Here is a 24,188-nt window from a genome sequence, read left to right on the forward strand (position 1 = left end):
ATCCCGAACTATTAATTTTATTAATGACGGATAATTCAACGTCGTCGTGCTCAGGATTCATTGATCCCAAGCTATATAAACTGCCTTCAGCAATTACCGTTTTGGTTTTATATACCTTTTGCTCATGTAAATATTTTTTAATAATATATTCTTTTAATGGAAGAATATTTTTTCCTCAATTAAACACAAATCGTTTTTATCCTCGTCAAAATATTCGAATTTCTCTTTATTTCCCTTATACTCCATGATTCCTTTCTCGATATCCAATTTAGCTCTAATCTTTCTTAACAAATTGAATCCAATTAATAGATCAGATTCTAAACCCTCAATTTCATAGAATAAATGTTGTCCCCCAAATATATTTATCAAATGATAATATTTTATGATTGAATATCCATGAACTGTAGATACTCTTTTATGTATTGATAATTCCCTTTTATTCTTGTTCACGCCCGAAGGGCGCAAACAGTTGAGCGGCAGTGTAAGCGGCCAATGCTTGTACTCAAAGCTCCTCCACGGCTCGCAAGCACCGCTGCTCGCGCTCTCCTTCTCTCCTCTCGCTCTCCTCCCTTCCCGCAAGGTATTCACCTCTCCGCGGTCCCGCGGTATTTCCAATGTTAGTTTTAAGGCAGTCTGAATTTTCAAGTGCAAGAATAAAGTGCAAATTTTTTGAAGTCGATCCCGTTTTAATTTCTGGGGGAATCAGCCGCACCAACAAGTTTTTTCCGCCCACTCCACTTCATGGTCCTTCGACCCGGATGCTTCCTGATCCTGCCAGCGCTCCTTGCGGAAAAATCAAGATAAGTACGGCTTTAAATCCTATTACGTCCGTGGTCGCCATTTTCGTTTTTCCGACGGCGTTCATTCTTTCCGTCCATCCGAATCAAGTGAAAAGTGAAAATATATAAGTACATGCGCCCAGCCACCGTGATTACTTTTTTTTTTTTGAGTGCATAAACAAGCACTTTGCCAATACCGGCCCCCTAATTCGTCTCACGGTGATCCGCTGGTATCCAAGCGCATATACATATATATATATACATTTTGTTTTTTTTAAAAACACTGTCCAAAATTCACTATTATCGTCCGCTGCTAAACTGCTGTTTTTTGCCTCAATAAAATATACAAACCACAAATTCAACTAAATTAAATCAAATATACATATACATATATTCAGCAAAATTGTACATACACATAAATATATATATCCATACATATTCATTGACATACATATATTCACAATAATACAATACATACAATAAAATTCACATCTACATATATAAATAAGAATCACTCCATAGATTTAACCAATTTAATACACAAATAAAATATATTACCAAAAATAATAAATAATATCGAATCCGAACTGAGAACAAATTTTATCTCTTGGCTCAAAATAAAACACAAATCTCGACATACAGAATAAAATAAAACCTGAACTTTTTCTTCAGAGATTACATTACATACATATGTTTCTCCATACATAAATACATATGGCAAGTCCCCTATTAAACTCCAACTAATACATACATACATACACACAGTCGCGACTTACATAGGCTTGCCACCTGCAAGTTCTTTCGTCTCCTCTTTGTTCTTTATTGCCCTGACAAAAACCGGCGCATAGCGACGAGAGAATACCCTAGAATCGAAACATAAAATAAAAATAAATAAGTCCGACGACAAAATTTAAAAAAAAAAAATCTGACCCGATTATTTAATAATTATTTAAGCCAAATAATACATTTTTTTAACAGCTATTTCTGGCTCCTATTTCTGGTTCCTAAATTAAAATAATAAAATTGTCGCGATTTTTTCGTTGTGGTCCTAAATCCGGTAGCTATTTTTTATAAATTCAAGTTTATAGCTATTTTTTATATTATTAGCTATTAGCTATTTAGCTATTAGCTTATTAGCTATTAGCTTTTAGCTATTTTTTTTTTCGGGATTTCCAGTCGGTAGCGATTTTTTATAAATCCTTGGATATTATCCAGACTCCAGCTGGTAGCTATTTTTTTTTTTTTTTTTTTTTTTGTGAATCCTCCTAGCTATATTTTTGACACTGAATTTTAGCTATATTGTGCTTCATTTTAGCTTTTTCCAGTAGATTGAAGATCTATTGGGGCCTTATTTCACAGAAATTTGGATTTTTTTTTCCTTCGTGCTCCAATCTCCAGATCCCAATTGCAACTTTCTCCCGAGTTCCGACGGGATCCGTTGTCCATCCAGATTGGGGTGCCCTCTGTGTCTGGTTCTTTTTCAATTCCACTTTTTTTGCGGCGTGCAGTCCTTCTTGACTTCCTTCTCCTAGGGCATAGCTGAGCATGCCCCTAGAGGGAGACAAGAAAAAGACACCCGCACCTGGAAAAGAACAAAAGTTCAACCCGCAATCTCCGCTATCCACTCGCGGTAGGCCAGCACCCAAGTCCGTTAGTCCCAGGGTCAAAACCGCGACTCCCACTCCGAAAGCAAAGGTTTTGCCATCGACCAGTTCGAAGACAACTCCTAGGTTGGTCATTTCCCGACCAGTGACGCGAGCGTCTAGTGAGTCTTCTCTATCGAGAAAATCCGAGAGTCCCTCCGCTGTCGGGACTGATTTCCTCCGCGTCACACGCTCTACCACAAGGAAAATGGCATCCTCTGAGCAGCCAACGCCCGCAAACGCAGCGTTGCATAAATTCATCGCCGTCAGCGATCGCGTAAGCCTTTTCGAAGCGAAGATCAACACTCCTGATCAAGCCTCTCCGTCCCTACACACGTTACAAGTCCGTCTGCAACAGGTGCGAGCCTTATGGGTCAAAGTAGAAAGAGAGTACGAAACATGCTCTGACCTAATGGCCCAAGAAGGATCCCTCGACACAGTGCCTATTCTCCAAGCCAAATATGACTACTGCTACTCAGTATACGAGTCATGTGCAGCACAAATCGGCGAAACAATCGACAGAGCAACGCCTCAAGTCGCGCATGCACCCTCTCAGCTATTCCATCTCCTAACGAAAACAAGTGGCGAAGCAAAAGCCATCGTGGCGAAATCTCCGCTCACGAATAATGGTTTTGTTTCGGCGTGGGAGGCGCTGCGAGATCGGTTCCAAAATAAGCGACTTTTAGTCAACAGCCAGCTCAAGCTTCTTTTTAACTTGAGCTCAATTTCGCAAGAATCTGGTCATGCTCTAAAAGAGCTACAATCCACGATTCAGGGGTGTTTAACAGCACTAGCGCATTCCCAGGTATCCACAGAAAACTGGGATTGTATCTTGGTTTTCCTTTGCGCGAGCAAACTGCCCAAGCAGACCCTGTCCTTATGGGAACAGTCACTAACTGCCAAATCCGAGATCCCAGCTTGGGAAGAAATGAATGCCTTCCTAAGCGAAAGGTATCGGACATTGGAAGCCATCGAAGATATGAAACCGACTCAGGCAGTTCCAAAAAGGCTTCAATCCTTCGAGACAAAGGTCAGCATCAAACAGAAAGGGTGTGACTTATGTTATAAGGAGAACCATCCGGTAAGATTGTACCCGCGTTTTCTTCAAATGTCTGTTGACTCGCGCTCCGGGTATATAAAAAAAAAACCGAGCCCGAGCCTTAATCGACTCGGGATCCGAGGCGACGTTCATTTCAGAACGCCTGTTCAACCTTATCAAGTTGCCATTCCGCAACACCCAGACCCAAGTCTCCGGGTTAAATCATTCGGTCTCCGCGAAAACCTCGAAGCTGTGTCACTTCGGGATTCGCTCTCCTACTAAGCCAGGTCTACAGTTAGACACTGAAGCGTACGTCCTTCCGGAGCTCTCAGGCAAACTGCCCTCCTATCCGATCCCTCGGAATTCTTTGAAGGACCTGCCCGCACTCCGCTGGGCAGATCCTACCTTTTTTGAGAGCTCTCAAATTGATGTACTGATCGGGGCTGACATTCTACCATCCATAATGATGGATGGCACCCGACAAAATATTTGCGGCTCCCTCCTGGGCCAAGAAACTATTTTCGGGTGGGTGCTAACGGGGCCGATTTCCAAGGGTAAGCCGAAACGGGTCGCATCCTTCACGACCCAGGTGCACCAAATAGGCGACCCTGATTCGCTCGACACGCTTCTCAGCAAGTTCTGGGAGGTGGAGGATCTACCAGTAAAGATGGTAAAAGGAACTTCCTCCAAACAACAACAAAAGACGCAAGCGGGAGGTACGTGGTGACGCTCCCGTTCCGGGATCCCGAGAATACCGGATCCGATTTAGGATATTCAAGGTCCATTGCGTTAGCTCAGTTTCTTAGAAACGAAAATCGTTTAAAAAAAGAGACTTTCCCTTAAAAGAGCAATATGACAGCGTGATCCAGGAGTACCTGGATCTGGGTCATATGAAAGAAGTTCCGCCGACTCACAATTCTCCCTCGTATCATCTTCCTCATCACGCGGTAGTTAAGCCCGAAAGCACCACTACAAAGCTTCGCGTTGTATTCAACGCTTCAAGTCCGTCGGCAAATGGGACCAGCTTAAATGATATCCTTCATCCTTCCAGTCCTACAATCCGATCTAACGATCCAGGTCCTGAAATGGCGTTATTTTCAATACGTCTTCAGTGCAGACATTACGAAAATGTATCGTCAGATCTGGGTCGATCCAAAATATACCCCGTTTCAAAGAATTCTGTTCCGAAACAAGGAAGGAGATATCCGAGACTTTGAACTAACAACAGTTACCTTCGGGGTCAACTGCGCCCCCTTCCTCGCCATTCGAGTCTTGCAACAGCTGGCAGAGGATATCCAAGTGCCATTTCCAAATGCCAGCCGCATCATCCAGCAGCACATGTACGTCGACGACGTTCTGGCAGGGGCGAATTCCGTAAACGAAGCCCAAAGTTCAATTCGAGAGTTGCAAGCTGCCCTAAGTGCCTCCGGGTTTCCGCTAAGAAAGTGGACCTCGAACAACAAAAGCGTCCTTACAGATGTCCCGGCCGAACACCTCCTTCATAGCGAGTTCCTCGACATCGATGCCGAAAGCACGGCCAAGACGCTCGGTATTCGGTGGAGGGCAAAGTCCGACGAATTCTATTTCGTTCCCCCGACATAGTGGTGGAACCCTCCTATACAAAGCGAGAAGTTTTGTCGCTAGGTTGTTCGATCCTGCCGGGTGGCTCGCGCCGTTCATAATCCGTTCAAAAATGTTCATGCAGGAGATTTGGTTGCAAAACTTAGGCTGGGACGATAAGCTTCCCACTGAAATGAGTCAGCGGTGGCAATCGTTTTTAGACGAGTACTCGGACCTCAACCAGATCCGCGTTCCGAGATGGATCTGGTACCAGCCTGAGGTAATCATAGAGCACCACGGGTTCTGTGACGCGTCTCAGAGAGCCTATGGAGCGGCTATATACATCCGCGTCGAGATGGGGCAAAAGATCCTGACTCGCCTGCTTACAGCCAAAACACGAGTGGCCCCTGTAAAAACCGTCTCCCTTCCTCGGCTAGAGCTCTGTGGTGCCGTGCTGTTAACCGAAATGGTGACAGCAATCCTTCCGCACATGCCCTCCGCCAGTTCAGATATCCGCTGCTGGACAGATTCCACAATCGTCTTAGCCTGGCTACGAAAGCCTGCGTACAACTGGACCACATTTGTGGCCAACAGAGTTGCACGATTCCCTCCATGAATTGGCAGAAAACCATCTCTGGTGGCACGGACCAGAGTGGCTGCAAGGGTCACGAGAGCTATGGCCAGCACAAAGCGACACTCTTCCAGTGACAGAGCTAGAGCAGCGCGCGGTCAAAGTGCATTTTGTCAAGGGCCCGTCCATCGACTTTCTCGAACGTTTCTCCAAATTGGACAAGGCCCTGCGAGTTCTGGTCTATGTTCAACGCTTCCTTAAACGCTGCCGCAAAGGTTCGTTCTTGCCCAGTTCACGACCTACCAGTAAAGAGATCCGAGAGGCAGAACGAACTCTGACCTCCATTGCGCAGCGCAGAGCATATGGCCAAGAGCTTCAGCATCTGACCGAGAAAAGGCCTCTTCCAGTGTCAAGTCCTTTGGTGAATTTGTTCCCGTTCATTGACCAACACGGCCTTTTAAGGGCGTGCGGCCGTCTCACTGCCTCCAAAACCCTGCAATATGATGAACGTCATCCGATTATTCTCCCCTATGACTGTAGACTGTCGCGCCTCATTGTCCAATTTACTCACCAGATTACTCTTCATGGCGGTAGTCAGTTGATCGTACGCCTGATCCGATCGAAGTATTGGATTCCTAAAATCAAGAATCTGGTGAATGCTGTGGTCAATCCGTGTAAGATTTGCACGATTTACAAGAAGAGACTCCAAACACAGCTGATGGGCGATTTCCCGACAGATAGAGTCTCCTTCTCGAGGGCGTTCACCTACACGGGTATCGACTATGCCGGCCCTTTCGAAATAAAAAATTATACAGGGAGAGCGTGTCTCATAACGAAGGGATATGTTTGTGTGTTTGTGTGCTTTTCCACGAAGGCTATCCATTTGGAACCCACTTCCGATCTAACAACCGAGAAATTTCTAGCGGCCTTTGCTCGTTTCGTAGCGAGGCGCGGTTGTCCTCAGCGGGTCCATTCGGATAATGGTAAGACCTTTGTGGGGGCGGCAACTTTGATTTCCAGGGACTTTCTCCAAGCTATCAAAGAGTCCGTGACTGATGCATATAGCCATCAGGGACTCGTATGGCGGTTCATCCCACCAGGGGCCAGGGGTGAAAAGCTTCAAAACCCTGTTCCTTAAATCGACGTCAGTCCGCAAATATACATTTGAGGAGCTGGCGACGCTTCTCGCTAAGATTGAGGCTTGCCTCAACTCTAGACCCCTCTCCCCTATGTCCGAAGATCCCTCAGATTTGCTGGCCCTCACAACAGGCCATTTCCTTATTGGAGGGCCGTTGCTTTCCACGGCGGAACCCGAGATAAAGGGCGAAGCCAAGTCGATAATAAATCGATGGCAACACCTCAAGGCACAACATCAGCAGTTTAGTACACGGTGGAAAGAGGAGTATCTTAAAGAAATCCATAAACGAAACAAATGGCAATTTCCGACCAGGAACCTCCAAGCCGACGATATGGTAGTTGTCAAGGAGGACAATCTACCACCGAACGAATGGCGGCTCGGCAGAATTGTTTCTGCCTTTCCAGGAGCCGACGATCGCATTCGAGTCGTTGAGATCCGTACGTCTCGCGGCACCATAAAACGCCCTGTCCACAAAGTTATTCTGCTACAAATGGAGGACAAAGAGTCCTCCGTTCCTAGGGATTAGGGCACTTCCCCCATTCCGGGGCCCAAATAGTAGTCGGCTCACACTAAGCTTTTCATTTCTTTTATTGGCAGACTTACTCACTTCCTCCAATAATGGCTCCGCGTCCTCGTGCCACCCAGTCATTGGAGAGCAGACGTACTCGAGGTATTAAATCCTACCGCTGCCGAGTCTGCTCTGGAATCCATCCTCTCCGAAAGTGCAAGAGGTTCCACAAACTGAGCGCTGAAAAGCGCCTTCGGGCAGTACTTATTAATAAGTACTGCTCGAACTGCCTCGCCCATCAGCACTCAGGAGGAGACTGCCGCAGCCAAGAGGGATGCAAGAAGTGTGGAGGAGACCACCACACTCTACTCCACATGCACGAGGTCCTCCCCGCTCCGAACCCGGCAGCGCTACCAGCTCCGACGCGCAGGGGCGCCATCCCGCTGCAAGTTTGACGGTGTTCGTCTCGCGGACGAGCGCTTCCACCGGCCGGCCTCCATCTCCCTCGTGTTGGGATCAGATGTATATGCCAATTTGATCCAACCGGGGTTCCTAAAAATTGAGGATGGGTTGCCCGTCGCGCAGAATACGGTGTTCGGATGGACCGTTTCTGGAACGTGCACGGAATGATGAGGCCGATCCTGCTGTCTAGCCGACCAGGGATACCTTTGCCTACGCAAGGGGGGGGGGGGGAGAATGTTCACGCCAGAAGGGCGCAAACAGTTGAGCGGCAGTGTAAGCGGCCAATGTTTGTACTCAAAGCTCCTCCACGGCTCGCAAGCACCGCTGCTCGCGCTCTCCTTCTCTCCTCTCGCTCTCCTCCCTTCCCGCAAGGTATTAACCTCTCCGCGGTCCCGCGGTATTTCCAATGTTAGTTTTAATGCAGTCTGAATTTTCAAGTGCGAGAATAAAGTGCAAATTTTTGAAGTCGATCCCGTGCGTTTTAATTTCTGGGGGAATCAGCCGCACCAACAAGTTTTTTCCGCCCACTCCACTTCAATTCTCATAAATACCCTTTTTTATATAGCACGCGGTGGCTCCGGTATCTATTAATATTTTGAGTTGTCTTTTAGTTTTTCTGTCTACCCTTGTTATATGAGGCATTCCTCTGTAAGGTGCTGATCTAAAAAATGGCCCTCGTTGATATTATTTACCCTCATTGTTTTTTGAGCTGGCTGGTTGACTGTTCCCGTTGATTCCCGTTTTATCGGGGGGTGTGTTTCGGACTGATTTACATGACCTGCGCTTGTGTTGTGTTTTTGCTCTGGGTATTGATTATAATTATTTCTTTGGAAATTATTATTAAAATTGTGTCGGTTATTATTACAATTCCACTGGTTGTTATTATTCCTAGGATGATTATAATTTTTATACGGACGATTTTAAACTCTTATGAAGCCGTCTACTTCCATAGGTTCTGGTTAATTTTATTATTAAAATTCCATTTGTTATTCGCTCCCAAGTTCCCGTTTTGCGGCCAATTATTATTTATACTATTTGGTGTATTATTAATCTGTCTAGAGGCAAATCTAAGGTTGTTTCCTTGATTTTTATTTTCATTCCTAAATCCATTATACCTATTTGCAAATTGAGCTCTAAAGTTGTTAGACTCTGATTCCTGACACTTTGCCAAAGCATTTGCCAATTCTGGTGGGTTAAGAGAGAAGAGTGTTTCTGAGATTGAACCGTTTAATCCAGAAATAAAAGTTCTTAGAGCGTTGCTCCTAATTTTTTTATTTGTTTCCTTGGTTATAACGCTATCCTTTCCATAAGTCATTATAGTTTTATTTATGAGTAACGTCTTTTTCTTGTTTACTTCGTTGTAGAATTCTGTAATGGTCATGCGTCCCTGTCTTAAGATGCTTAATTCTGATTCGAGTATATGAATTGGTCTTTTATCGTTATAAATAAAATCCAGTCTGGAAAGAATTGCTACCATGGTTGGTTAGAGCATCGTGTGCTTCTCCCATGATTTTATTACGTAGAATTGTTAAAGCGATAAAATATTGTTCACTTTCAATTTTATATAGACTCATTGCGGTTTCCGCCGCTTCTCTCCAGCCTTCATATTGGGTTATTTCACCTGTGAACTTTGGTAAGGATTTAACTACCTCTAAAGTAGTTTCGCATTTTATGGTTCGGTCAATTGTTTGGATCTTATAGTCTTCCACCTCATTTTTTGTTTTTCTGGTTACTTCACTCAACTGTACATTTATTAATCGGTTTATTAATTCCATTATCAAATTGCTGGCGCTGGATATCCCGCCCGCAGATACTGTTGATACTGAACCTCCGGTTGCCATTGTTAAATTTAAATTATCAAAACTATTTATCAAATCTTCCAGATTGTTTTAATTAAATTGATATTGTAATATTTAATTTAATTATTGTAATATCTGCTCACGATACTTTCCGTGGGAGTCCTTCCTTCAGTGTAGTTGGGGGAGGGTATGGGTCTTCGTTCAATTGGTTGGTCTTAATAATTCTTTGTTGGAGTCTTCCTTCGATTGGGTCGACTTGATTATTATTTATTGGGGTCTTCCTTCAATTTTTATATAGCCTTTTCTTTTTTTAAATTTGTTTGAATTTCTTTGGGTTCGTAGTTGAGTTCTGAATTTTTATTATTATTGTGTTCTCGTAATTTGTATTAAGTATCCACTTAATACTAAGTCCTAATCCAATCAACCTCGGCCAGAAGCTTTTCTTTTGGAAAATTACCAAACTTTCGAAAAAGCTTTATGCTGAAATTGTTCCACTGCATTGTGAAATTCAATTATGCTGATCGATGCAGTTTTTGATTGATGCGCAATAAGTTGGCCGTGGTTTGGTCTCCAAGCGGAAGCTGTTAAGTTTGGGGTGCTTATGTTGGCGGGTAGCTGAGTGCTGGCAATGGCAATGACAAAAACAAAGACAAAGGAAATGCCGACGAGATTGAGAATTGAAATTTGTTTATAAACTGTGGAAGGGAGCTATGTTCATGAGTTGGATAACTTGCACCCGTTTGGGTCGTACCTAAGAAAAGTGACATCATAGGCGAAAAAAAGTGGCGCTTGGTAATCGATTTTCGGAAATTAAACGAGAAGACTGTCTCTGATAGATACCCTATTGTAATGAGTCTCCAATAATAACACAAGTCTTTTGTTGTTTATTGCAGCCGTCAGGCTGACTTAGCTTTTATTTAGTTTTTCTTATATTTTTGTTTGGCAGAAATGGTTCTGCCAGTTCAACGTCTTCACAGTGTCTGCGTTGTCATTTTTGAATATATTTGGTCTTAGGCTAAACCACTTAGATGCGCTGCCGGGTACGCCAGCGGCGGAGCGGCTTTCCTATGTATATCTTATATATCTAGGCTTATCGGGAGAGCGAGCTATGTATGTACTTATGTATTATGCATTTGGTCGGCGTGGGAATGCTGACCATGCACTTATACTTTGTGGCCTTCAAGTGTGCGATCATGTTACATTCGCCTTGGGCCTTATTGCTTGCATAAACAGAAACATAAACATTGCAACAAAGTGCTGCTATATGTTAGTATGCTATTATACTTTAATGTTCTTAATATAACATAGGCACATACTACACTATCCCAAACATCGCAGATATACTAGACAGCATAGGAAAGACCATGTATTTCACAACAATCGACTTAGCAAGTGGCTTTCACCAAATTCAAATAAACCCACGCGACGCGTGCAAGACGTCATTCACCGTCGAAAATGGGCATTACGACTTCACGAGAATGCTCTTCGGTCTCAAGAACGCCCCTGCCACGTTCCAACGCGTTATGGACCATGTTTCAGGTGACTTAGTCGGTAACGTCTGTCTCGTCTATCCCAAACATTGCAGATATACTAGACAGCATAGGAAAGACCGTGTATTTCACAACAATCGACTTAGCAAGTGGCTTTCACCACTTCACCGGTTTCCAACCGGCACACATATCCTCCAGCAATGCCAGCCCGGCTTACACTGGAATTGGTACAAAGTAACCGAAATGTAAACACTGGGTTGAATTAGGCCACCCAACCACCGTCCAGTGATCAGTCGTTGCTAGTAGCGGAGAAATGTTTACATTACATTTTAACAGGAAACCAATACTACTCCGGACTGGGTAATAGGAGCACGACATCAGCCAAAAACTAACCCACTCAAGAATAGGCAACACAGCACTTCACATTTTCGGCCACCCGACGCACCCACTTAAAGTCTGCGACACAGCATTTATGCATTACACTTACACATGTAGTATTTAAGGCACTATGTATTTCCTATTTACTTTTCTCAGCGGAGGTCTCATTGTGACCGTCGCTGAAATAAAGAATCAGATCAGTTTTGTAACCGAACAAGAATCAACGTCTTTTCTCTAAAAACCAAAACTCGGAACTTCGGGCAACTAACACCAAACCTTCAAACCCAGCAAACTACATTAAGGACATCGCATCCTTAATCATAACTGGCGCAGCCGACGACTACAAACCGGGATGGGTCGCTTCATAATGATGTTGTTGTAAGCATACACATACACTAATTGATGGTTATCTGTGAGTAGTAAAAATTTGTTTTGAATTTAAATAAAATTTAAATACCTGAGTATAAAGAAAGTAAGGTGCGACATGGGAAGCAAAAAAAGAAAGAGAAAAAAAATTAAAAAAAAATTATTTGGCGAAACAAAGATGAAATTTTGGTGTTATGATAACCAAAAAAAAAATTAAAAATAAATAGTAAAGGTTGTAAAGAATACGAAATAATTTAATATCGACCAAATAATTTTTGATATCCACAGTGCATGTGTCATTTAGCTTGATTCAAAATTCTTTTGAATTTGTGCTGATCGGAAAATTAATTGGAAACGCGTCTGCAGTCTCATCGCGATTCTGCAGAGGGTTACTCAAAGGGTTAGGGGTACTGGCAAAAAGAGCCGAGCATGCCCATGTCGTAGCTTTTTAGGAAGGAACTTCCAACAGTATAAAAATAGAATGAATATTTTTAATAAATTGTGTTCATAAAAAAAGAAAAAAAAGAAAAGAAGAAAAAGAAAAGGATGAACAGTCCAAGAAAATACTAATATTCGCTAGCATATCTAAAGTATTTACAATTACGAATTTTATACCATCACAGGTAAAAATCAAGAACACAACACCTGAGAGCCTCAACCACCACCTTACATTTACTGTAAAATCCCAAATAAGAAGACTTTACTCGTTGAGTTTTTGTAAGAAACTGCGTTTATTTGGAAATATCTTCGGTTTAAATAGGTGACATGAGAATCGCATCTTAAAGTAAATGGCCTACGCAGAGGCCTAAGTAAATAGTCCCCGCCTTATCGAGGTCCCACGCTCGGGCACATCTGCCTATCTTGAGCGGCGAGGACCTTATCTGTGGTCTCCCACTAAGGGACTATTTTAGGAGGCGGGGAACGATCTCAAGTGACTGACTCATGTGGTGTGCACATGTTTTTGAGCAATGCACCCATGTCGCCTTAGATAACAAAATCCTAAATATAATTTATCGCTCTCGATTCATTTACATAAGATATGAACGGAGCCCAAAATTGTAAGTCTTTAAATATATTCGTGTTCATGTGTGAACATTCTGCCAAAGGGCCAGCAAAGCTGAGATGTACATTAGTATATTAGTTGCATTTATAACAGTAGTGGACTGTATTTATTTGATATATGTTCATTTATTTTGCAACTAAGATTTCAATGGGCCTAGTTTTTCTGGCTTTTAATTTTATTGGATTACAATTATGGTTTATATTATTTTTAATTCAACAATTTGTACTCAATTAACTTATTTTAAACATTTTGCTTTTTCTATGTAGAAGTACATTTTCTATTAAACAACGATATAGTGGACTGTATATTTTTATTTGTTATATTATTTTATTGTTTATTTACTATTGATATTTATAGTACTGGCAACGGACCTGCAAAGGTTATTGCTTGCATTCTTTGTTGCACAGCACATTTCCGTATGAAATATATTATTAATACTATCATTAGTATTAAAGCAATAATTAAACCAGCATGTCCGGAAATATGATGGAAATGTAAATCTTTCAATTTTTGATGGTTCTCTTTCATAAATTTAATTTCATTATTCAATCGTTCAAATTCCTCAGTATGATTTAATATTGATAGTTTCAGCGGATCCCAAATAATCTTCGGCACTTCACTAACTTCTCCTATATAAGGTGTTGATAATAATTCTTCACTTTCGGACTGAATGTTATGGTGGGCAACTAGAATTTTATCGTCGGTTCTTGCCGTACAATATGGCGCAATGCTTAAAACTCCTTGCTGAGGCAAATCAAACAATTCAATTTGAGAGCCAGTACATTGCAGACGGACTTTTGAATTCGCAGGAACCTTAAACAACCAACTACTTTTCTTTTCTAACTCTACCCAGTAACTTTTAGAGTCGACTACTGTTTTATAGATGCAGTTCGCCGCTTTATCTGGCTTTAGAGGCTGAATCTCACATGCATTATCATTCGCTGAATTCCAGGGCCAACTTCCTTTGCATATTCTCTTATTTAATTGCCATTTCTGACATTGATTTAATGTGGCTTCCGTCATTATGTGATAGGAATCTATCTCAAAATTATAAATTAAATATTCGGACGTTGTATGCACCATTATTATCCGATCTTCATTTCGAATTGGCACCGGAATAAGCCTGAACAATTTGGATGGATGCCTGCTAAACAGAGGCACTTTTGCACTAATGATCAATTTATCGTCGATGAATAAACCCCTGGCTGTTAACAGTGTATACACCTCCTTAAGTTCCGTACCTGACCGTTTTCCTGGAATTACTAGGTTCTCCGAAAGACTCTGGCAATTTCTTTTTTAAGCTGATTTGGCCTGAGAATATTTGTATTTAGCCTACCGTGATTAATATCAATCAACAGGCTTATAATGCCTGCTTGAATTTTTTCGCCTTCTTCAATCAATGAGTGTAGCTGTTTCGTAATCATAAAGAATTTTATTGATTCCTTATAAACATAATAATTTTCTTTAAGAACTTCTGTCATGTTCTCAATTCTTATTTGCATACTTCTAAAATTGGAGTTAACATCTTCTGTTGTTCTCTTTAATAGATTAGAAGTTGAATCAACCACAGATGTTTGTTTTTGAATTAGTTTATCAAGGTTGTTCTGGTTATCTAACAAATTCTTCATATTTTCTTCTAATTGCTCTCTATCATCTTCATCCATTATACCAAATAAAATATGATACAAGGAACCCATAAATTCGAAAGGAGCACGCTTGCTTCTAGATCTAGACTGCATCATAAACAATTTATTGTTTTCTTCAAGTTCCGATAACTGACTTTGCATATTATCTAAGACTAGACTACATTGCTCTTCAAAGCTATGAAGTCTTTCGCAAACTTTCCTCATACTTTGTATAAGCGCATTACCCTTTGTTAACATTTTAAAATATGGATCCATTTTATAATAGATAACTAAATTCCAAGAAGTACTCACAATCTCAACATCTCCTAGCGGGTCTAGATATATTGCTGAGGTTTTATTTATTTTGTCTATAGAATATCTTGGTGCTATATCTTTAGGTAATGCGCTAGAAACTTGACAACTTAACACAAACAACAACATTGCCATAATGATTCCGATCTTGGACATTCCCGATGTCGCTCTAGTTCGTCTTTTTGGCTCTTGGTCAGCCTCATTTTTGTCAACAGACTTTATTCCTTCCAAGGGACAAATTTTAGTAATGGGTCTAGTGATATATCCTTCCTGCATCTTTACTTTAGCCACTCGGACCTTATCATCATTCCCCTTATGCACCTTTTCCACCTTTCCTAAAGGCCATCTTGCAGGATGACAATTCTCATCCTTCAATAAAACTATTTGCCCTTCTTCTATATTAGGAATTTCCTTTTTCCATTTATTCCTTTGCTGGAGCGTATGCAAATATTCACTTTTCCACTTAACCCAGAAATCTTTCTTCATTTTTTGGATAAGTCTCCACCTATCCAAATTTCCGATTTTTTCATCTTCCATTGGTTCGACTATTTCTAAAGGTGGTCTTCCAATTAAAAAATGACCTGGTGTTAAAACTTCTTGTTGGTCCTTCTCACTAACTATAGTGTATAATGGCCTTGAATTTAAGCATGCTTCTATTTGACATAAAAGAGTTGACATTTCTTCGTAAGTCAAAATAGTGTCGCCGATTATACGCTTTAAATGGTATTTCATTGACTTAACTCCAGCTTCCCAAATACCTCCGAAGTGAGGTCCTGCCGGGGGAATAAAATGCCAATCAATCCTGTCCTTTTCAAGCTGCGCTGCAATCGTTATATTTTCTTGTATTGCATTAAATAACTCTTGATCTAATTTTCTTGCAGCTCCTACAAAATTTGTTCCGTTGTCTGAATAGATATTGGAACATTTTCCCCGTCTAGCAATAAATCTTCTGAGTGCTGCTAAAAATGCGTCTGAAGTTAGATCGCTTACCATTTCTAAGTGTATGGCTTTGGTGGCCATGCAAACGAATACAGCAACGTATCCTTTAAATGTTTTTTGGCCACGATTTTTTGAACATTTAACATAATAAGGACCTGCGTAATCTATTCCAGTATTAAGAAACGGGAATGTCATCGTCACTCTATATTTTGGCAAGTTACCCATTATTTGCTGAGCTGTATTTTGTTTATACCTTGCACACGTTACACATTCTCTTAAATACTTTTTCAACGAATTTTTCAACCCGAAAATCCAATACTTTCTTTGGATATAGTTTCGCATTAGGTTTATCCCTCCATGCAATGTTTCCTTATGAGCATTTTTTATTAATAAGCTTGTTAGGTGGCATTTTTCTAAAATGATTGGATGTTTAACATTAAATTCTGCATTGGAATTTTGCAATCTTCCTCCAACTCTTAGAACCCCATCCTTGTCCAAAAATGGATTCAATGACAATATTTTATTATTTGTCTTGATTTCCTTTTTGATTTTAAGGCACTTTATCTCTTGCCTAAACTGGTATTCTTGTTGTTTCTTAATAACAATTGTTTCCGCTATTCTTATCTCCTTTACTGAAATAATTGATGAATAGGCTTTATTTCTTGTTTTCATCTGCACGAATCTATTTATGTATGCTATTATACGTATAAGTTTTTCTATACTGGAATACCTTTCTATTAATTCGTAAATAGGATCATCTATTTTGTCATTTAATACCGTATTAAGACAGGTTCTTCTACAGACTGCTGCCGAGGCCAAAGTTCTTTTGGGTCTGCTAGCCATTTCGGACCTTTCCACCAAAAATCACAGTTGATCAACTGGTTAGAATCCACTCCCCTGGATGCTAAATCTGCTGGATTATCCTCTGACTTAACATGATTCCATTCAGTATTTTTTAATTTCCGAATGTCATCCGTTCTTCTTTTTATAAATTTGATCTTACTTTGACCACTGTTAATCCATGCTAAGGTAATCATGGAATCACTCCAAGCATAGATCTCCATTATATTGTCAATTGATCCTTTTAGTCTTTGGATTAATTCACTAAGCAGGTGAGCTGCACACAGCTCGAGTTTGGGAATTGTCTTCCTATTTTTTATAGGGTTGACTCTACTTTTGCTAGCTATTATATTAACATGAGGTCCTACTTTAGCATAGACTACTGCAGCATATGCTTTTTCGGAGGCGTCCGCAAATCCGTGAATCTGAATGACTGAAGAACTGTTTGAATTAATCCACCTTGGGATTCGAATATTCTCTAACAATAATAAATTTTCTTTATATTTTTCCCAATAATTTTTATCTTCTATGGATAATTCCTGATCCCATTCACTTTTATTTATCCAAAGTTTTTGAATAAAAAGTTTTCCTGAAACCGTGACTGGTGCCAACCATCCTAACGGATCAAATATTTTTGCTAGCGTTGATAACACAACGCGCTTATTTATATTTTTTGATTCATCATTACAATTTACGCTGAACTTAAATAAATCATTTTGAGGTTCCCATTTTAGTCCTAAAGTTTTAACACATTCATTTCCGATAATATTGAGAACCTTATTGTCCCCTGTGTCCTCCACAGTGGTTAATATTTTGGAATTGTTGGAAATCCATTTCCTTAAGTTGAATCCAACTTTCTGCAATTCATGGAGAATTAATGTTATTAATTTATTAGCTTCTTCTACCGAATCAGCTCCAGTCATTAGGTCATCCATATAGAAATCATTCCTAATTATTGCACTAATAACTTGGTTTTTACATTTATCTGCAATATCTACCAGAACCCTGGTAGCCAAATATGGTGCAGATGCAGTTCCGTAAGTGACTGTGGTTAATTTATATGTTTTAATTTTTTCTTTTGGAGAATTTCTCCATAAAATATATTGATATTTTTGATCATTATTATCTATTTTAATTTGTCGGTACATCTTTTCAATGTCTGCCGAAACAACAAATTCCCATTTTCTCCATTTAATAATAATGTCAAAAATATCTTTTTGAACTCGTGGCCCAACCCACATTATGTCGTTCAAACTTTTGTTATTCGTAGTTTTTGCTGAAGCATCAAAAACTACTCTCAATTTGGTCGTAAGGCTTGAATCTCTAATCACTGCCTGGTGCGGTAAAAAATATTTGCCTTCATCACTCACTTCAATCATGTGTCCTAAATCCATGTATTCATTCATGAATTTAGTGTAGTCAACCTTAAGTTTTTCATTTCTTTTTAGTTTTTTCTCCAGATTCATGTAACGAGCTATCGCTTGTTTCTTTGAATCTCCTAAGGTGACATCCTCCTTGAATGGAATTGACACAATGTATCGCCCATCTGAATCTTTTTTTGTCGTTTTGATAAATTTATTTTCACAGATTTCAGACTCGATATCATCTTTTTCTTCTTCTTCCACTTCCCAGTAGCGATCTAACTCTTTTATTTCTATTGTTGTGGCTACAATGGTTTCTTTTCCTTTGGATTTTTTACATCCAGAAACTATCCACCCGAAATCAGTTTTTTGCCCAAGGAGACCGTCTATTTTTATAACTCCATTTTGCAGAATGTGAGTATATACGTCTGCTCCAATGATTAGATCAATGCGACCCGGTTTATTAAAATCGGGGTCGGCTAATCTAAAGTTCTTCCATTTTTTCTGATCAACATTAATCGTGTTGACTGGAAGTGCCTTCATAAGTTTTGGGAGAATAATTGCTTCAATTTCTAAATTTTTCGGAGAATTTCTTATCGAAATAACCGCTTTGTGCTTGGAGATGCACGTTCCTGTGGAAGATACTCCACTTATTTCAGTATGAGACCGAAATTTTTTCAATTTTAGAATCTGTGCAGACTCTTCTGAAATAATTGTGCTTTGAGAGCCACTATCAATCAATGCTCTTAATTGTTCAAAGCCTCCATACCTCGACTTTACTTGAATCAAGGCCGTGGCCAACAAGGCTTGACCTGTTGTTCTACACGTATTCACTTTTTCTGGATTATGACCTGCAAAGTGAAGTAACGTGTGGTGAGGTTTACGACAAGTCGAACAAAGCTGCTCGCTTATACATTTTTTACCAAACGGATGCCTCAGACATCTTAGGCAAATCCCATTTTTTCTTACCCAGTCAGACCGTTCTGCTGGATTCATTATTTTAAATTTATGGCATTGAATTAAATAATGCCCTGGTAGTTTGCAATATGCACAATTGTCACTATAATTTTTATTCTTGTTATTATTAATCATTTTCTTTACAGGTTTTACTTCCTGTGAGAATGATGATATAGAATTGAGCCTTTGCTCTAAAAAGTCCATGACATCAGAAAGTGCCTGTATTTCTTTTGTCTTTTTAACATGGCTTTCATATAAATTGAGTGATTCTTTATTGAATTTCCGAAGAATTATGTGAGCGAAAATTGCATCCACATCTTCTGGTAATTGTGCCTTTAATTTTATAATATAAATTGACTCGTTAATCGTGTCAATAAATGTCTTTATTTGCTTATTGGATTCTAAATTTAAATTTGGCATATCCATAAGCCTATTCATATGATCTGAGAATATGTTTCTTTTATTCTCATATCGCTTGGTCAAAAACTCCCAAGTGGCTTCATAATTTTCTCCAGAGCCGAGCAGTAAATGAGTAACCACATTTCTGGCTTCTCCTTTTAATGCTGACTTTAGATAATTAAATTTGAGAGAAGGACTGAGATCCTCTCTCACATGTATGAGCTCTGTAAAGAGTTCATTAAAAAGATCCCATTCTTTGGAATCACCAAAGAAAGTGGGAATCTGTATTTTAGGCAGGGTTGGTAACTCCTCCGCCTTAACAACCGTCGACATTTCAGCTTTATTTATTGTGCCACTGAGTCGACTATTAATGGCTGTAATAATATTTTGTTTGTCAAATTCAAGTTCGCTAATTTCTTCTTCGAATAGCGAGCTCTCAAAATGACTATTCACCTGTTCAATCAGGTTATCTATTTTATGCCATAAAAATTCAATTTTATTTTTCCTTATTTTAAGGAAATCTGGACTACTGTCTATTAGTTTAGACGTATCTTCTAGATATACTCGAAATTGGCCAACATTATTTCGAAATGCCTGCTCTACTTTTAAAGCGTTGTTTTGTGCTATACCCTCTTTTTCAGGGTGACCACACATTCCAAGGTTTAATGTAGGGGGAGGGTTTGATTTAGGGACAGTGTTTGATTTAGGGAAAGTGTTTTCTACCGACTCGCCCTGAATTTTTTCATTTTTATTTTTAATTTTTTCTAACACCATCATTATTAAATCATACTGCTTCGCGTTAAAATATTCATGATCGACAACGCCGATCTTTAACAAATTGCTATGATTAGCAATGAAACATTTTTGAAGCTCATTTAATTTTAGAATTTCTACATCTGTTAATGTTGGTTTTACTTCCAACTTTCTAATTTCCAAAATAATTTCGGACTGCTTCTTAAGGAATTGAATAGTCTTTTCTGACATCATTTTGAAAATTTTTTGTAATTTCTTAATATATATAGTACGTGTATATGTATTTTATATGTATTTATATATATATGTGTGTTTGGATAAACAGAAAATTCTTGTTTTGACTTAGCTGATGTCGTTGTTGTTGCTGCTGCTGTTGCTGCTGTTGTTGCTGCTGTTGCTACTGCTGTTGCTGCTTCTGCTGCTGCTGTTGTTGCTGCTTCTGCTGCTGGTAGAGGCTCCTTTGAATTTGACTTCCTTCTCTTCTTTAAGGCTCCGTCGATGTTTAAAGATGATTTTTTTTTTTTTATTTGGCACGTTTTATTATTTTTGTAGTCCAGTCAGATTTTTTGTTTTTTAGCCATTTATTTCGGCATTTATGCTCTTTTGGCATATACACTGCACTCTATTTATGAGCTGATTTAATGCTATTAGAGCATTTATAAGGCACTGTTTTCAGGCACTTTTTATTTAATTTATGCTCTTATGGCATATACACTGCACTCTATTTATGAGCTGATTTAATGCTATTAGAGCATTTATAAGGCACTTTTGTTATGCACTTTTTAATTTCACAATTGCTGATGTATGGCCTCAAGCACGCCTTACCACAATTTATAATGGTACACAAAGCAACCTTTAGCTATAGACTATAAGGTGCTTGTTTTAAAACATAAAAGATTCTTTTGTATCTTTTTGCTTTTTATATTTATACTCTGTTCCTTACCTTTGGTAGGGGGAAACAAGAGTCACTTATTTTTGCTACCTTTAGCTGTAAGATGCTTAAAGGAGCTGGCCTTTCTCTGAGTTCCTTACCTTTGGTAGGGGGAAACTGCAGAGTCGATTAAAGGCTCGATTGACCAAATGTAAAATCCCAAATAAGAAGACTTTACTCGTTGAGTTTTTGTAAGAAACTGCTTTTATTTGGAAATATCTTCGGTTTAAATAGGTGACATGAGAATCGCATCTTAAAGTAAATGGCCTACGCAGAGGCCTAAGTAAATAGTCCCCGCCTTATCGAGGTCCCACGCTCGGGCACATCTGCCTATCTTGAGCGGCGAGGACCTTATCTGTGGTCTCCCACTAAGGGACTATTTTAGGAGGCGGGGAACGATCTCAAGTGACTGACTCATGTGGTGTGCACATGTTTTTGAGCAATGCACCCATGTCGCCTTAGATAACAAAATCCTAAATATAATTTATCGCTCTCGATTCATTTACATAAGATATGAACGGAGCCCAAAATTGTAAGTCTTTAAATATATTCGTGTTCATGTGTGAACATTTACTGAATATACAATTCTACACATCTTAGTACCTAAGTACACTTCTTAAAAATTCAGATTTATTTACAATTGAAGGTGCTTTCTTTAACGATACAATAAAAGTGGACTTGATGCCTAACATAAGTAAAGTGAAAAATCTAATTAAGCCTACCCAAATTACCACTAGAGCAGTCAGTAAAAGGAAGGTTGCTAGCGAGAAGGAAGTACAGGCTAGTTCATTGTCCCTAAGACCAAGAGTTCCGTCTTCTAATCCGAATATGGATTCTAGTAGCACCTCATCGCCGCCTCTGACCGCTAACATGGCCATAAATCCTGTCGAATCGGTGGCAGCGATGAAAATCCCAGATATAATCCGGTTCCTACCGACTTATTCTGGGGATCCGTTGACATTGAATGAGTTCATCAACAATGTGGAGGAGGTCATTTTGATGATTAGAGGTACCGATCAGACCTCTTATGGCCAAATGTTACCAAGAGCAATTCGACAGAAAATCGAAGGAAAGGTTAATGAGGCAGTTATTGCAGCGGGAGCAAGTCTTATTTGGGACGAGATTAAAGAGGCCCTGATTAGACACTGTAGGGACAGAAGGGACGAGGAGACTTTAATGACGGAGCTATTTAATTTGAAACAAAGACAGTTACTAAGATAAAATTAGCTCTTTTCAGACTAATCGAGGCAGAAGAGACCGAATCACTAACAAATAGAGTTAGGCAGAAGGTCGTTTCGCAAACAGTCCTCACGACATTCGTTGGGGGACTGCGGAAAACGTCGGTGGTATAGTCAGAGCATGGAGGCCGCAAGACCTCGAAGAAGCTTATGACATAGCCATCAAAGAAAGGAATTTGTATTTTGCTGAAAGTTCGACGTACAGTCAACAAAGGCAACCGATCAGGCAGAACGATCGTTTTCGCCCAAATTACAATTAGTACCAAAATAGGGACCGGGACCAGTTCCAAAACAGGGCCTATAATCAGTATCAGGGTAGGGATCGTTACCAATACCAGAACAGGGATAATAATCGCTACAATCGTAATACGTACGAGAACAATAATAGAAACTCTAGATATCAGGCCATTTTGCCAAGCAATGATACGGCTAGTACATCAAACGCTGCGGCGAAGAAAAACAATAATACGAACAGGCCGATTACAAACGGACAAAGATTGTTTAACATCGAGACCAACAGCAAGACAAACGATAATGAATCAGCGCATAATTTCGAAGAGAAAGGAAATTTTCGGTCAGGAGCCTCGAAAAACAAACAGGATTCTTGAGTAAATTTCAGTTGGACGCTAACTTGCCCTATATAATTTTATCATTCCAAAATAATAATAACTTAAAATTCTTGGTAGATCCGGGAGCTCAAGGCTCTTTTATCACCCCTCAATTTGTACCAGATAATGTAAGGATCACTTTGGAAAAGCCCATTTCTATTAGTACAGTTTTACAAGAACACCCAATTTCACAGATGGCAATATTACCCATTTTCGAGCAAGTTAATGATCAAAGGGAATTCCCTTTTCTAATGTTTGACTTTCACCAATTTTTCGATGGTATCACACATGATATCGCGATATCGATGATATCGCACAATTGACTTTTAGTTTGCCGAATACAATTCTGCCCTTGAGGGTAGAGCCTAATCGATCGTCGGAAGTTTACGAAATTAAGGAGGAATCTAAATCCTTAATCAAAGTTTTAGTTAGTGTCAAGGAGGGACCATTCTTGCGTGACCATATTCGTCTCGGTGACGACTTTTTCATCACTTGGGGAATTTACAGGGCGCACAACAACACCGGTTTAGTCGAAGTTAATAACTTTTCCGTGGAACAAAAGAGGTTCGTTTTGGATTCGATGTTGGAGGTAAAAGAATTTAATGAAGACGAATTCGCCTACGTTAATGTGATGACCAATAACATCGAATACAGGGATGAAAGTCCATCTTCTATACTCGACGCCATTCGTGTGGATGATGAGGAAAAGCAACAAATAATCAACAACTTTTTGAATACCTATAAAAATAATATGTTTAAAACTGTTAGCGCGGAACACCATCTTTTACATACTATGCAATATGTCTCTAGAATAAATATGAATTTGGATATTTTATCAGACCATTTAAAGAATATAAGGACAGTTTGTTATTAGCCAAACTAAAGATCGTACCCACTTTTATTGTATCTGAGGAAGAAGTAGGTATAATCAGAAAAGAGTTAAACGACCCGGAGTTACGGGAGCTATCGGATGAATATATATTTCAAATGTTAGAATTAGACACCTTCATGATTGGAATTAAGATACACTTTAGGATAAGTGATACGTTCATTTAAACAACACTTTTATAAATTCACACACACAAGTTAAATTTAAGATCCATCCACGCCACTAACTCGATCATTTATTGGAAAAAATTCACAACAACAAACCTGGGAGCATTATACTTATTACTAATAGTTGGAGTAGCGACGACAACATGCCTCATCTATGCAAGGAGGAGGGTGGAATTTACTACAATAACAGAGACAAGTTTAGTGACGACAACTCCTTCGTTGTGGCCGTCAATTCAATCCGGGAGGGGAGAAGTTACCGTTTCTAACCGGCACACAGACCCTCCAGCAAAGCCACCTTGGCTTACCCTGGAATTGGTACAAAGCACAAAGCAAACACACTCAAGAATAGGCAACACAACACTTCACATTTTCG

General features: G+C 39.7%; 1 protein-coding gene and 1 pseudogene across 1 annotated transcript; one reads left to right on the forward strand and one right to left on the reverse strand.

Moving 5' to 3' along the window:
- Nucleotides 1-2,663: 2,663 nt before the first annotated feature.
- LOC117149993 lies at nucleotides 2,664-6,649 on the forward strand (annotated as a pseudogene).
- Nucleotides 6,650-13,299: 6,650 nt separating this feature from the next.
- LOC117149992 lies at nucleotides 13,300-16,124 on the reverse strand. Its single transcript, XM_033316881.1, has 2 exons — nucleotides 14,897-16,124; nucleotides 13,300-13,660 (listed from the first exon to the last, which is right to left on the reverse strand). The coding sequence occupies exons 1-2, from the start codon at nucleotides 16,012-16,014 to the stop codon at nucleotides 13,642-13,644; spliced, it is 1,137 nt and encodes a 378-aa protein (XP_033172772.1). The 5' UTR covers nucleotides 16,015-16,124; the 3' UTR covers nucleotides 13,300-13,641.
- Between the last annotated feature and the right edge of the window lie 8,064 nt (nucleotides 16,125-24,188).

Source organism: Drosophila mauritiana, unplaced genomic scaffold (genome assembly GCF_004382145.1).
Source record: "Drosophila mauritiana strain mau12 unplaced genomic scaffold, ASM438214v1 Y_12, whole genome shotgun sequence".
NCBI classification, from domain to species: domain Eukaryota; kingdom Metazoa; phylum Arthropoda; class Insecta; order Diptera; family Drosophilidae; genus Drosophila; species Drosophila mauritiana.